Genomic DNA, 16,106 nt, shown 5'->3' on the forward strand with positions numbered 1-16,106 from the left:
ATGTATATGTTCTGTATTCCAGAGAATATTTAAGCATATGTATGAGTAGTTTTGTAATTTACAGGCTATCACCTAAGCAATGTTCTGGAAATGAAGCATTGTCCCAGCAGGGAAATTATGCAGTGGTGCATGAGAAATTGTTCATTATGTGCAATTCGTAACAGCTATCATGTAATTAATGCTCTGACAAACAGAGGTAACAACTGATTTTGAACAGCACGTAAGCTGTTCTTAATAACTTACCAGTAAAATCAATTTGCGTTACCCTTCCCCTCTGCTTTGTGATGGGGAAAGCTGACAGTGTAAGCAAAAATCTCAAAAGCAAACCAAATTCAGTAGCACAGAATTTATTGTCTTTTCCTCTTCATTTATTATTTCTGTTCTTATCAACAGATACAACAGCAAGCATGCTAAATATGCAGTAATGCTTCTCATCTATTTTTGTGCAGGTGCAAGGTTTGTTGTGGAGGAGGGCTCCTCAGCAGCCATTACCTCTAACCATTTGTTTGCTACGGACCCTGACACCACTGTGGATGACTTAGAGTTTATCTTGGTTTCTCCTCCCCAGTTTGGTTATATTGAAAATATACTGCCTTCTCCTGGGTTTGAGAAGAGTAACATTGGTATAAGTATAGGTAAGCGCATGCAGTGTACAGTAATGAAGCGGAGGAAACACAGAGTGCTCATAGAGGGCAATACAATGGGCTGTGGAGAGGTAGATGCAGGTGTGAGAATTAATATGGTCTTATTGATGAAAGCAGCTGCTGGCAAATTAAGAGCAGTGGGACTGTGCAGGAGGACTTCAAAGAGAGTATGCAGTTCTGCAAATGTGAAGAAGAGGTACTTGGAATAAACAAGGCAATTCTTCTTTTATGCATTCCAGCTGCAATCTATTAGAGGTGGCAGTATGAGACATTAATCTGCTTTTTCTGCCTCTCCCTTCACTCTTTCAAGCAAGCTTCTTCCAGCCTCTCTTCACTTCTGTCAATAAAATGCTGTAACTGAGAATTTGAAAAACATGGATCCCATGTTGGTCTCAAGGCAAGGTTTCAGAAGTGATTTGGTTATTGAAGGACATCATTTCAGATTTGTTTTTGCTGTGTCAGACCAGTGGGCAGGAAAACAATCATGCTAACTCAACATTTCTAAAATTTCTAGCTTCGTTTCAGTTGAAGCACCTGGAAGCCCTGAATATAAACTATGTACAAGCCAGGCACATGCGAATGGAGCCAAGAGCAGACCACTTTGTACTTTATGTCACCGATGGGCTGCATCGTTCAGCAGAGATTCCATTTTTTGTGCTGATCAACCCAACCAATGATGAAGTCCCAGAATTCATAGCAAGAAACATTACTGTAAGGGAAAAAGCAAAATGCCTGACATAGAATTACTTTATTCCAGAAAATACTTTCTAATATGAATCAAAGTATTTTTTTAACACATATTTCCCTATATCTTTCCTTTCCATAATTAGCTTGTTTCAGGAAACAGCTCAGTTAAGTCCCATTAAATCTGTAAGACAGAGCTTTGGTGAGGCAGGAGCTATGCACAATTCTGTTTGGTAACCTGCAGTAAAGTAAGTGAGGACTTAAAGAAAAAAATTATCGAGAATGCAGAAAGATCTTTATACTTCTTTCACCAGAGCCTTTCATATTTTTTGCAGGGTTGTTTTAGCATCTGGTGTAGTCTCTCCCCTCTCTGTAGACTGTGGTTTTAATATAAATAATAGGTCCGTGACAACCATGCTAAGGAAGCATGAATTTATCTTACTTTATTAGAAAAAGTGCATGCATGTTTATAGATCTGTACCTACACATATATTCATACTTCGATATTGTACATATATACTCATGCATAGTATATATATAGTTGTTTTTTTCTATTTAAAGATTTTCTTCTCTGTGCATTCCCTAATGCTTAACATAATATTTACACACCTAAAAGCTATTACTGGGGGCAGATATGAGGTCCTTACCACATCACACCTTCTGTTTTTATCACTTTAAACATTTACTGCTCTCAAACTTGTTTGAAATCAGTAGCTGGATCAAAAGCCACTGAGGAAAGGGCAGAGGAAACAGGCTCCTAAACAAAAAATGCCTACTTAGGAAACCATGTTAAAATACAACAAGTTGTTTTTTTGTGTGTGTAAAAGAGTATGACATTTTTTTCTTTAATGTTCAGGTTCTAGAAGGTATGATGAAAGAGCTGGATCTCTCTGTTATCAATGCTGTTGATCTGGATGTGCCTCAAGACCACTTGGTATTCAGTGTTGTGCAGCAGCCTTCACATGGATTCCTTATTAATGGGGTTCATGGCAACAATATTCTACACTACAAAGAGTTAATTCACCACCACAACCGTGGGTTGCTTGTTCATGACTTTTCTATGGAGCTACTGAAGAATGGTAGGTGCAGTGTTCTTCTGATGTTAGTCTTTCATTCCTTTAGTAATTCATAACAGACAAGGAGACACAGGAAGAAATCTGCGTCAGTAGTTTATTCATTTGCCTTAGGGGTACTTTCAAGAGAACGTTTAAGAATAGAAATAAGCTTGTCCAATGCTAATATTATCTAATGATTTGAGGAACTGTCAATAAATTCACCCTGAGAGGCCTACATGTTGAAAGGGTAGAGTAGTATGTCTAGAGAAGCCTTCTGCCCTGAAAAAAAAAAAGGGAATATCATCAAACACATTTCAAAATGTTTCAGAACACATAAAATAGAGACAAAGAAACTAATTAAAAAACATATTAGCTGATTATGAGAAATCTTGGGGTTAGATATTGCTGTAAATGACAAGAATATAAAACAGGGCTCAATTTGTATTTGACACTTAAGATTATGGTAGATACTTCCGTACTGAAGCCATTGTGTGGAAACTGTATCTACCAGTATCAAGGGGACATAAATTTAATTCTGCCACTCAAAATGTACTTCAGTCCTCAAATGCAGGGGAAAAGACTTTTTTCCACCAATCAAGAAACAACTCTCAAAAATGTGTAACCAACAAAAATTGTTAAGACTTTTCAAGTCTTATTTTTGACTCTCTTCTATTTGCTGGACTTCTTCATGGTTTCCATAACAGAGATTCAGCCCAGTACTCCTGAATGTCCAAGGCCATAGCCACAAGTCCAGATTTTTTCTCCAAGACTTTAAAGCTTCCTGAAGATTATGTGAGGTACAGAGTAGTGTTAACTGATGATCCTACCCTGTCTATGTTCCCTGTTAATATGACTTGGAGTGAGGAGGGCAGACCAACAAAGACTGTTTTATGAAGGAGCCATCTCCTTCAGGTTGGTAGACTTAGTGTCTTTGAGTCACTAGTATACTATTAGATTAATGAACATAAGCAGCTCACTGAGCTCTTCTTTTGTTGCTGAACAATACTTAATGTGGCCAGGGAAAATATAGAGTGAAGATGGAAGAAGGATGATGGAAGCAGAGCAAAAGAGTACAAAATATTTTGCAGGAGACAGATTTATTTGTTTTATCTTTCTCTCCTAATTCTTTTTTCGTATAGGTATGAAACTGATGTACATGCATGATGATTCAGAAAACCTCAATGACAGCTTTAAAATCCAGCTATCAGATGGGAAACATAAAGTCCTCAGAACCATTTCAGTAAAGGTCATCCCAGTTAATGATGAGAAACCAGTGCTGAGCAAGTAAGCCACATGTTCCTGTCTCTGACAGGAAAAAATTCAGACAAAATGATCCAAAAATGATCAAAACAGCTAATCAGTGACTGATAGGGAGAGGACACCATAATTAGTCACAGACTAATGCCAACACAGATGTTTCCATGTGGGTCATTCACTATTAGTCTGTTTTGTAAAAGCATTTTTAGAGAAAGAAGGGCATGTTGCTAAATATTAAGAAAACGGAGTTGGTATTTATGTTTGCAGAGAAAATAGTAAAAAATACGGACAACAGATTTATTTTATCTTTCACAACCAACTTCAAAATTGGACTAGGGAGCCCCTGTGCTTAAACACGTCTACCACACTGTCTACCCCAGATGCTTCTCTAGGGCAACTGCCTGTGTCAGAAACCCCTCTGGAAGCAGCTCTGGATATTGGCATGAGAGTGTCTACAAAGTTGATATCTTCTTGCCTCACTGGGGAAGTCTTTCAGTTTGGTGATTATTTTATTTTCTACTAAAAGTACTCTATTTCTCAGCCACAATTCAACTTTTGAAGAGGTATACATTAACTTCTTTTGCTGTCCAAAACTAGAATTCATAAATGAATTAGATCTGGTCAGAAATCTCCTGGCAGACAATTTTCATATAAACAGCTGGCTGTGAGTGAGCTGAACCTCCTGGACATTACAGCAGGGAACTTGTCCCTCGGGAACCTCATTTTTCAGCCACAGAGTATTTGTCAGGGACTCCATCCTCCTGGCTGCTTTCCAGCCTTAGGCAGGCAGATGGAAAGCTGGGGGCCTGAAAGCTTTGGGGATATGGCTCCAAAGCCTACATTTTAGAAATGACTCACAGCCTGTCAAGCAGGCTGCCATTAAAATAGGAATTTTGATCCCTCAGGATGTTTAGCTACAGAATAGTCTAGTTTTGGCTTATCTTCAAACCAGACCTACATTTACTATTCTAGACAATTTTGAATGTTTTGTTTACAATGTAGGTCTTTCTACAATAGCAAATGTTAGTTTTCTAGTGAGGATTAGCAAGGGCCACATAGTGGTAACTAGGGGGGAATTCAATTTTGAATTAGAATAAAGAATATAGTTTATGTAGTCGTATCAGATTTGATAATCAGTGATTAAGTGCCGCTGCTAGTTTGTCCTTTGCATGTTAAAGGTTAGTATGTTGGGTTTTTTTTTTGTTTTTTTTCCCTGTAGAATGTGATGGAGAGAAGGAAGCTGTGCTTTTATCTTTGCCCAGTTGGATGCAGAAACCATTTCTTCTTTAGCTGGGAATGCTAATTTGCCATTTCTGTTGTGAACAGTAGCATACACTGACCCATTTCCATGCCAAAAAGCTCTTTCACTGTATGCTTTGGATGCTTCTTACCTGTTAGTCTTCTTCTGTGATGCTTCTTACCTGTTACTCGTCCACTGTGAAGTGGTATGATGCCAGCACTTAGGCAGTAGTACTCTAACTTGTTCAATTTGACATAGAAGTAGTTTAACAATCATATTCAGCTGTCACACCTTTGCTGTGGCATAGGAGCTCCCTTAAGCCACTGCAGTGTTTTACAGATGAACACATGACAATACCCTTTGATATAAGTGTACCTTTTAGCCTCAGGAGTTTCAGTTCTCATCTCCATTAGCTGTGGTCAACAGACTGAAGAATGTCTGGCAAATTGTCCCTATCTACAGTGACTGCCAAAAACTCAATCTGTCACTACTTGGATTGCATCCGTTAGCAAGGAGTATCCTTGGGGAATATAAGGCCCTCATGCATTCCTCTTGAAAGTTTCATCTCAAGATCAGATATGTGGGTGCTATAAAGGTTTAACTGACTAACTGCTATGCAGAAAAATGTGTTGCGATTAGAATGCATTTAGAGAATGTACCTAAATGTGTTTATCTTCTGTCATGGTTTGTTTGAGTTTTTATTCCCTGACTTTGGGTCAGACACCTGGTCTTTCATTTTGCAAAGCCCCAGTGTGATTATCAGAGACATGAGTGAAACATTAAAGTTGCCTGACCTGTCATTAATGTGACTTGACGTACCTTGTTACATGATCCCATTTTAGTTGCTTCTTGTTTTGCCAGATACAAAATCTCTATGCCTCATACTCAGTTTGAGTGTAGAAACTTTAGGAAAAAATCTCTCTCTCTTTTTTTTTTTTTCCCCCCCAAGGACAGTAATTACATTTTCAGATATCAATAAATAATTTTTAGGCTGTATTTGGAAAATCTTAGTTGTTACTCTATCTTGAAGCAAGCCCTTCATGTTTAGCAAATGAAAGCGCTGTTCCAGGAAAAACCTCTTTGGCAATTTTTGCAAACCCACCATTATTTGGCCTTTGAAATAATATGGCTTGCACGTGCTCAGTTGAATCTGGCAGAGCTTGGCTGCCAAAATGCATAAGGAATCTGTCCTTTTTGAACCTGCACTGTGCCCTCTGAGCAGGATGTCTTGAGCAGGTCCCATCCCTGGGGTGAGTGAATCCCCTCCAAGCTCTTTGAAACTTTTCTGTAGTCTTATAATGTGATTTGGATGCCACATTATGTGAATATAAGGTAGTTAGCAAACAAACAACAACAACAACAAAAAAATAGTAAAGCAGCATATGCAAAGGCAAAATGGAGGATTGTACTAGCTGAAAACAGAAACAGAAGAGACACAGTCAATGAATTGTGCTGAAGCAATTCTCTGGACTTATTTCAAACCATGTGGGATTTTCTTCAAAGCTCTCTCAAATTTTGCTGTGGTTAATGATGACTATTTCTTCTGGATCAAGAACACAGAAAAATTTTGCAGTGTGGAGCATAGAGAAGTCACTTAGGATTTTGTAGGGTACAGTCTATTAAAGATAAAAAAATAGCGTTCAACTGAAAGAGAATCTTTTATTTAAGTAACAATGGAGCTAATATTCAATGGTCTGTGGTAGTAGTAACATGTTAACACAAACTCTTTGGTTATGTTGCCATCATTGTGAGAGAGAAAATGGTTTAGGACCTGGGAAAAAAGACAGATGTGGTAAAATCCAGAATGTTGTAAGTAGTTGTTTTGTTGTTTTTCATGACTGCTAGAAGTAGCTCATCTATCCTGTATGCTTCATTTCTATATTGAAGAAGAAATGAAATAGTTATTTTTGGCAGCATCTGGGTAATCTCTGTTCCCAGCAGAGAATTATGTGTTGCAAAATGTGTCTTTCTTTTGTTATATCAATATATAACAAAATATATTTCTAATTTTCTTCTAATTTTTGCAGGAAGGATAATATAGAGGTGCATATGGGTGAAACTCGAATTATTTCTAGTGCTGTTCTGTCAGCTGAAGATAAAGATACCCCTAGGGAGAGAATTTACTACTTATTTGAAAGACTTCCAGAAAATGGCCAGCTTCAACTCAAGGTTAGTCTATGTACTTCAGCAAAAAGTGGGCATGCAAACAAATCCGTCTTGTTAGGATATAATGGAGCTTATCTTCCTTTTCTCCCAAATCTCTTTCATGTTTTAAAGTAGACTGCTATGGCTAGTTCAAAAGTAGAAGGAGTGTTTAAACCAAACAATGCTTTCTCACAGAATTCGGCACTTAAGGCCAATATCCTCAGCAAGAGTAGAAGGAAGATGAAAATCTTCCCCCGAACCTTCTCCAGGCTGAACAAGCCCAGCTTCCTTAGTCTTTCTTTATAGAATAGGAACAGTTGGCCTTCTGGGCTGCAAGTACATACTGCTGATTTGTGTCAAGCTTTTTGTTCACCAAAAGCCCAGTTCCTCCACAGGGCTGCTGTCAGTGCGTTCTCCCGGTCTGTACACATATAGAGAATTACTCCTATACAAGAACAGTACCTTGCACTTGGCTTTGTTGGACATCATAAGGTTCACATGTGCCTAGTTCCCAGCCTTGCCCAGATTCCTTTGGATGCCATCATTTTCTTCAGTTGTATCAACTGCACCACTCAGCTTGGTATCATCTGCAGACTTGCTGAGGGTGCACTTGATTCCACTGTCTATATGGAATTGAGAAGAGAACTGAAAAAAAAAAAAAACCCACAGAAAAACAAGGTAGAGCTTGTTAGCTGAGATTAAAAACTATTTACTAAGACAGAAAAGAAATAGGAAAAATAACAATAATGATAATTGTAAATACACCTGGCCAACTCCCCACCTTTTTTCAAGATGTGGTTTGGGAGAGAAATCCGACCAGATTTGTCTAAGTAAGAAACAGAAAACATAGGTTGGGTCAGCAAAGTAATTTTCATCTTACTGATGTCTCCCCGAGAAGTGTGTAGAAATGTACTTACCACAGTAAAAGTGTCTAAATTCCATTTACCTTTTTTTTTTTTTTTTTTTTTTTTTGTGATAGCTATATTTTCTCCAGCCTTACAGATCCTAGGGAACAACTGCAGCGACTCTAAATCTTAGGAAGAAAGCCAGGAAGTTGTCACTATCTGCTGTCATAGCTGCTAATAGCCAGAATTAACTGTGGAGGATGCATAGGAGACTGCATCTCTTTACTGAAGGATGTTCCTTCTTTCTAGGTAGGCAGAGACTGGGTGACTCTCCAAACTGAAATGAAGTGCACTCAGGAAGATCTGGATATGAACCTTGTGAGATACGTCCACACAGGAGCTATAGGGTCCAAGAACCAAGACTTGTTCACATTTTATCTGTGGGATGGGTACAACAGGTCACCAGCTGTAGACTTCTACATAAACATCAAGGACATGGAAAAAGGTAAAGATCATTGCCTGTTTCTGAAAAAGTCTATCTGCTCAGATTTCACTGCTAGCCAGAGCTCTGATGTTCCATCTGCTGCAGAATTGATTCTGAGATCTGAAAAAGCACTGCCTAGAGCAGTGCATTGCACCTTGCCTCCCAGGAATCCCAGCTGCTGTTCAGAGTAGAAAACATTCTTCTGAAACTAGCTTTATGTGAGTAAATTGCAGCACAGAAGAATGTTAAGAGTGTATAAGGTAAGCAAAACACTCTTCAAAATTGTCCCTGCCTTCCAGGTTTATGCTGTGGTATTACAGTCACCACTCATGGGATAGCTCATAGAGCACTAACCTAGGTGAGGCTAGCCTAGCACTATGTTATGTTTGGAACTGAGATTGGAACAGGTGTTCAGAGAGGTTGTGCTGTTTCCACTCTTGCCGGTTTTCAGGCCCCAATGGAATTAAGCCCTGTGCAGCCTGGAAATTGCTTGAGATGTGGCTGGCCCTACTCTGAGCAGAAGATAGATAGTTTAGAGATATCTTGAAGTCCTTCCTTTTGTGAAATTCCCTAGAATCCTATGGTTTTATAATTTTTCTACTGGTGAGGGACTGTGTGTAGCTAAATGATATGTAAGAGACCAGCTTTCACTTCAGTACCACTATTTTAGTGTTTTTTTTTTATCCTGCAGGAGACATTGCTGTTTTCATAAAACCTCTCAAGGTACCAGAAGGGGATCGAGGCTACATTACAACTGATGTACTCCTTTCACTGGATGGTACTGACAAGCCTGAAGAGCTTCTCTATGTGATAACTTCCCCACCTCAGTATGGACAAATAGAGTATGTTAGCTATCCTGACATCCCCATAACGAGCTTCAGTCAAATGGATGTAGCAAGTCAGATGGTCTGCTATGTTCACAACACCAAGGCACATTCAAGGCAAGATGCATTCAGGTAAGACATTAAAAAAAACCTCTCCACATGCCCTTCTCCTAGGAGTTCTTGGGTATCTGTGAGAAAAAATATAGTTATTAGGATAAAGAGGAAGCTCTGAGGAGATTCTCAGCATTCATATGACAAAGATATTTTCACTGTAATACATGTAGTTGTGACTGCTTTAGTAATAAATGCACTTTCTAATCAATGCTGAAATAGTAGCCAGAGCCACATTTGCTAAATTACACTGGCTTAAATATAACTATAACACCCAAACATACACAGATGTTAGCATTTAAGTGGGGGAGATGGGCTTAGAATATCCTCTGCAGAATTTTTCTTTGATTTCTAATACATCTGACTTCTCCATCCAGCTATTAGCCAACTGGTTGCCTGTCTATTCATATATATCTTGTCTATTGTGTTGTAGGCTTATTGAATGCATAAGTGGTTCTTCAACATGATGAAAATGAGACTACTTCTCTACTCTGACATTACAGTTGAGAAATTCATACAGACAGCCAGATATTTTTGAGCAAACCTGGCAACCTACAGGCCACATTCAGCTGTCTAGAGATATTTTACTTTCACCTGATTCTGAACCTTTCCCTTAGACTAGTTTAAACTAAGCTCCAACTCAACATGAATATTTTTTTTACTTTATTAAATAAAACTCCACTGGCTAGAGAATGGAATAATGCAACGAGTTATCTCTAGGTAATGATTGTAGAGGTGCCTTTAAAAGAGAGCAAATTCAGAAGAAAATAGCTCAGAGGTAAATAAAAAGTTTTTGAAGGAAGAATGCTATCTCCTTGTAATATTGGGAGTTATGTCTAAAAAGAGCCCTTGACAGGAAATGAACTTTCTGTAAAACTCAAGATTTTGATGTGAAAAGTTAATTATTTTTCATTTATGATTATGAAAAATGAAATGTTTCGCTCCTAACAGTTGCAACTCACAGCTATTCACACACTTATAAGAGTGTGGAAAGATTCCTGACTTGAAATGCATTTTCTATGATGCATGTTGAAGCTGCAAGGATGCATTTCATCAACTGTTTTAAGAGGTTTTTTTCCATGCAAGCCAAGAAAGAAGGGCATAAAAATATCAAATAGACCTCTTTATTTTGGAACTCTCCTCACTTGAAACACTAAAAACTACCCCTTCTACCAAAGTGATGGAAATTCTGATTTTGTGTTTACTCTAATTCTGAGATTTGTCTTATCCACTTACAATAGAAAAATGGGAAGGAATATTCTTTGGCTGCATGGAAACTTAGCAATACAGTTGTGAAACACTATGACCAAAACTAGAATTACCTTAGACAATGAAAGCTCTAGGATAGGTGGTATATAAGTGGCTTAAATCATTAAGAGTTTTGTAACAGGCTAACAAAAATAGACCAATCATTCTAGGAAAACTATGCTTATAGATAAGGCCTGTGTCCTTTGTTTAGGCCAACAGCTTAGAACAAAATTGAAAGTCAGCCTACTTAGAAGTAAGACTGTGATTCTTTAATAAATAATTTCAGTAAGTATTTTAATCAAAATAGTTGATGTTCCTTGATGTTAACATTTGGCCAAGAATTTGGTTTTGTATAGACATATAAATATTGTGGCACGATACTATTATTATTTAAACAAGGAATGTTATGTTAATTATATGGGTAATTATGGGGAATGGGTGAGTAGGAGGCTGGGAAATGATCTGATCAGATTTTTACCTTCCACTGAAGTACTTTCTTTGGTCATAAATTTGTGTGTATTGTTTGGTGCTGCTGGCCTGGAAGAAAGATTTGGCAGTGCTTGTTTGGACAGATGACTTCAAGTGATTAGCAACCTGACATCAGATGCTGGCAGCAGGATGCTAAAAGTACATGCTAATGTCCTCCATTTTGACACGCTGGCTCAATTTTGTAATGAGCTGGCACTATTTATGATTCCATTTTTATCTTTTAAATGCCATGACAGATGGTAGGTTCTACAGCCAACTCTATTGCCATCGAACTGCAGAAAGCATGAAATATTGGTAATGGTGAAATCAAACCACGCAACATGTCCTCCGAACTGTGCCTGAGAGTTGTCCCCTAAATTTCATCAGAGTGAGGAGAATATTGGCTGTTCTCCACTCCCAAGGGGGAAATGAAGCAGCCATAAACCAGAAACAAACAAAGCCCCCAAGCCCCCAAAGTGCAGGAGAAAAAGGACTTCTTGGGCACAGACAGCTTGATTTCACATCACCTGTGAAATCAAATGGCATACAACATTTGCATTGCAATGTTCAGCCTGATGTATATAAACGAGAGGTTTGCTCCTGCCTGGCATTCTGTAGAAGATTCTGGACGAATCTTGATTTTCACCAACTGAATTATCCTGAGTCTTTCACTTATATATGGTTTGAGATATCATCCAAAATGATTTTACAGCTGTCATAGGATGTGGAGGAAACTCACTTCAGCTGCAGTCTCCTAGATTTTTTGAGATGCAGATAAGGTCTTGACAGAACGTGTTTTGCCTTTCTTTTTTTTCTTTTCTTTTTTTTTTTTTTTTTTCCCCTAGCATACTATTTATTATCACTATTCTAGTTCTGTGTTTGATTTTAGCTAGATTACTAATAGCACAATGCTTTTAGCACAGGCACAATAGCATTAGGTCAGTGCAGACAGATGTCTTTAGGTTCCCAGCTGGGAATACCATCCTCAGTAAACATATTTCTAACTGTTATATTGTCCCTGTTATGCCTGTGCTCATTCCCATCTGCTTCATGGCATATTGCCTGCTTACAAGTTGATCAAGCCCTAATCATCCAGCATTGGTGAAGGTAGTGAGGAGTTTTAGATGAACAGCCTGTGTGATGCAGTAAGCTGCTCCATGACCTACTGAAAACGACATATTCAAAGCATGCAACAGCAGACCAGCTTCTGACCCTGTATTTCTTTTAATACTTTTCCAAGGTCTATAGGCAAGAGAGTTAAGAGAAGAAAAAATCTAAATGTCAACCAGTCTTCATTCCACTGCAATGTGGAAGTGTGATAGATAGAGAGCAGCCAGATAGATTGGCCCATATATATTGAGACATGCAGTGATACTGTCCCAAACAAGATCAACAATGTAAGTGTGGCTATATGTACCTTCAAAAGACTGTGCTAGGAGAATGAGAAAAATGAAAGGAAAAGAAGAAATCAGAGGATGAAGAATGTGAATGACATTTTCTTTGCAAGGCAAAGAAAATCTGGCTCGGACAGAATAAATGTGGCTGAAAAACACTCTCCACTAAGCCTTTCTATGCACTACACACAACCACAGAAAGCTTGGTGGAAAGAAATTATGTGATGATGTCACATAAGAGATCAGGAAATATTTCCAAGGCAAATTTTATTTTCTTATACCATCAGTGAATTTTGTTGCAAGCATGTGCAGTGTTAATTCTTTCTTTCAGAAAAAATATAATTAAGTAGTGATCTCGGCAGAGAAACTTATATTGGTTTTCTCTTTATTTTTTTTCCACAACAAAGTTTGATAAATGTCTGCAGAGCATGCTGTCACTTGTATGGCAAAAACCCATATCCAGCTGGTAGATTTCCAATGTATGTTCTCTGCAGTCGCTGATACTTTTATCTTGTTCTAGTTTAGGCAAGGTACCAGTAGAGTCTAATAATGTCTTTAGTTTATCTGGAGCTATTACTGCTTGGTAGGGAAGTATAAGAAACTATGCTGCTGTTAATATGAATTGCCAGCATGGGACAATAACTGCAGATCTGACTGTGTGGTAGGGACAGCTACATTTTAAAAATTAACCTAGCTTCTTGTACAGTTCTGCCCAACATATTCCACATAGTCTTAATATCTCAGAGAAATTTCACTTAGTTTTGTGAAGAAATGTTAGTTAGTTCTTCTGAATATGCAGAAATTTATGGGTTAGTACTTAAACTACTAAGAAAGCAAGATAAGAATGGATTTCTATGTTTCTTTTCCATTTTTTCTTCTTTCTAAGGTAGTTTGGGATTACTGGGTATGACAGGCTTGCAGCAGTGAATAGGTCAAACCCATTGTCCAGGTAGCTTATGTACTTTACACACCTCTTTCTGTGAGCTGTAGATAAAGTTAGGACCTTTCACTGAAGATACAGTTAAGGAAATATATAAAATGTGCATCTATGTCCTCAGCCTGCTCATTGTTTCAGATCTGCTCCATTTCTGTCTGAGCTAGAAGATTAGATCAGCTTTGTTAGGACTTCTAAGACTGATGGCCTATCCTCAAAGCCATTCCCCTGGCATCACATCAGATTCCTGCAGATGCAGTGTAATTATTTCCGTATACCTGGCCATCTGTTCTCATGCTTTTAAGTTATACATCCACCCCACAGTCTGAGTTTGAGCTCAAATCAGCTCTAGTTCTCATGTGTTTTGCAGTATCACCACAGGCAAGCCCTGTAATAAAGGTGTGCATTATCGTTTTATTTCAGTACATGGTGAATCAAGAACACATGCTGAAGACTACCTTGCCTCTCTTTGCCAGATTCATCATCAGCAATGGACTGAGGACTAAACACGGAACATTCACGATCTCCTTGGAGGCAGTTGACCAAACTTTGCCTACACTATCTAGGAACATGGGGTTAAGATTAGTGGAAGGCAGTATGGTACTCCTTTCTCCTGATGTCCTGCAGCTTACAGACTCTGACACTGCCAAAGAAAACCTTACCTTCCTCTTGGCTCAGCTCCCCCAGTATGGTCATCTCTATTACCGAGGGGCTGTACTACTGCAATACAATTTCACCCAACGTGATGTGGACAATATGGATGTTGCATACAAGCACTGGGGTGGGGATTCCCAGATTGACAGATTCACATTTGTCGCAACAGATAGGACTAATCAAGGCTTCATCGTGAATGGCAGGGTACAGATCGAGCCAGTGGCATTCACCATTCAGGCAAGTGTGACCACAGGCTTAATCAAAAGAGATATATAAATAAAATGGGAAATGCAATGCTTTTGACTAAGCTCAGAATTGCTTTTTGCTGAAGTCTTTGAATTAACAGTGATATTTTTAAGCTAAAAAGTTTTCTTTCTGTGTTCAGTGAATAATTAACCTGGAGAACTAAATAATGACTACATTACATTACTCAGAAAAAATATACAACTATGTTTATATAAATGCAAATAAAGGGATTATATTTAAGAAAAGAAAGACATCCTGCTTATATTTGCTATGGTATTCTATATCAAAACCTTAGTCGCAAAGCTGAGTCCAACTGTGGTAACAAATAAACTGATGGAGCTTAAATTTGCTATGAAGAAAATGGAGAAGAACTATGGGGAATGTGGGAGACAACGAGGCAGGTGTGCATTTGCGTTTCTCTCCCAAGTATGTTCTGTCTCATCTTGTGTGAAACAACTGGCTCTCCAAACTGAGCCTCTCATGGGAACTAATACTTGACTGGGTATTGGATTTCTACTGGAATGGGCTGCTTGTGAAAGTGACTGCTGCTATCCTAAGTGGGCTGATGTGCTTTTAGCAGAAGTAGTACAGACAAAGAATGAATATGCATTTGTCTAATTTTTATTTAGGTAGATCATTTGGACAAAATGGCACCCAAAATCATTCATCTCCGTTGTTTATCTGATGTGGAAATGCTGAAGAATGGCAATTATGGGATCTATATTACTTCCAGGTCCCTGAAGGCAACTGACCCCAATACAGAGGATGACAAAATATTTTTTAAGATCTTACGAGGACCTCATTATGGCTACCTGGAAAATATAACAACAGGTACTGTATTCTATAATCCCTGTCTTTTGAGACATAAAAGACCAGATTTCAAAACCTATCCTGTTAATGCTTGGCTGACACAGGAAATCAAAATTTCTTGGCAAGTGTTGGGCTTGTTTTGAATGCAACAGAAAAGCTTTTGAACTAAGAGTTTAGTCTCACATTCATCATTAAACCCTACAGAGTTCCAGAAGACTATAAGTAGCAGCAATTGAGAAACTACTTGTGGGAAAGGAAACCTGAACGACTGCTGCAGGAAGCAGTAAAGCTAGAATAAAACAAATGTACTCTGAAATTTATGAAAAATAAACAGGTGAACTAGGTCATTTGATAAACAAGGGAACTAATTGGCCGGGGCTTATAATGAACTGGGATGTTACTGTGTAGCTATTTAAGCAGATTAAGGGAAGTTCGAAGTCCTTTGAAACTGATTTACAAAACAAAAAGTTGAAAACAGATGGTGCAAATGAACTAAATTGTTCTTGCTTAATGGGCTTTTGACTTACCTTGGTGTTTCTTTTCTTTCTCAGGTGGACTTATCCATGAAGGGTTTAGCCAAAAGGATTTAAATAGCAAAGTTATATTTTATGTCATCAATCCATTGTGGGAAGTGTATTCAGACAACTTGGAGTTTCAGGTCACAGATGCCAATGGAAATTCAGCGATTCCCCAAATGTAACTTTGATCTTCAGTTTTGAGGACTGCAGTGTAGCAAATACATCACTGCTGAGGGCTCTGAGATGGCTTCTGGCTTAGAACAAACCAATCTGTGCCTCCTTGAAGCAGAGTAGAAGTGAACCTAGTTATGATTTTAAGAGCCTAAACTACCATTTCTTTCTTTAAAGAATACCCTCAGGGTAGCAAAACAAAAAGGGTTAGTTCGACTAGAGCACATTTAGAGTCTCAGAGAAACAAACAATGGAGTTTACTGTAAGTGAGTTGGACCCATAGCATTTGGAGATATGAGACAGCAGCTTATCGACAGATCTGCTGCTTCATGAGCCTGACCCTGCAGCTGGAAGTCAATCCTGTGCTGAGAGCA

General features: G+C 38.4%; 1 protein-coding gene across 6 annotated transcripts in view; it reads left to right on the top strand.

Annotated features, from left to right (window-relative positions):
• Positions 1-16,106, top strand: part of FREM1 (FRAS1 related extracellular matrix 1) — a 65,862-nt gene that overhangs the window by 30,055 nt on the left and 19,701 nt on the right. For 2 of the 6 annotated variants that reach the window (XM_015849035.2, XM_015849034.2), the window contains exons 18-27: positions 450-635; positions 1,159-1,355; positions 2,185-2,407; positions 3,523-3,667; positions 6,908-7,049; positions 8,180-8,375; positions 9,046-9,310; positions 13,810-14,224; positions 14,863-15,064; positions 15,595-15,739. In XM_015849035.2, the coding sequence (XP_015704521.1) occupies positions 450-635; positions 1,159-1,355; positions 2,185-2,407; positions 3,523-3,667; positions 6,908-7,049; positions 8,180-8,375; positions 9,046-9,310; positions 13,810-14,224; positions 14,863-15,064; positions 15,595-15,739 (2,116 nt within the window). Of the gene's footprint in view, positions 1-449; positions 636-1,158; positions 1,356-2,184; positions 2,408-3,522; positions 3,668-6,907; positions 7,050-8,179; positions 8,376-9,045; positions 9,311-13,756; positions 14,225-14,862; positions 15,065-15,594; positions 15,740-16,106 lie in introns of those variants that run through there. The other 4 variants (XM_032441205.1, XM_032441206.1, XM_015849036.2 and 1 more) reach the window with 4 other exon arrangements.

The sequence above is a fragment of the Coturnix japonica genome, chromosome Z (genome assembly GCF_001577835.2).
Source record: "Coturnix japonica isolate 7356 chromosome Z, Coturnix japonica 2.1, whole genome shotgun sequence".
NCBI lineage: Eukaryota > Metazoa > Chordata > Aves > Galliformes > Phasianidae > Coturnix > Coturnix japonica.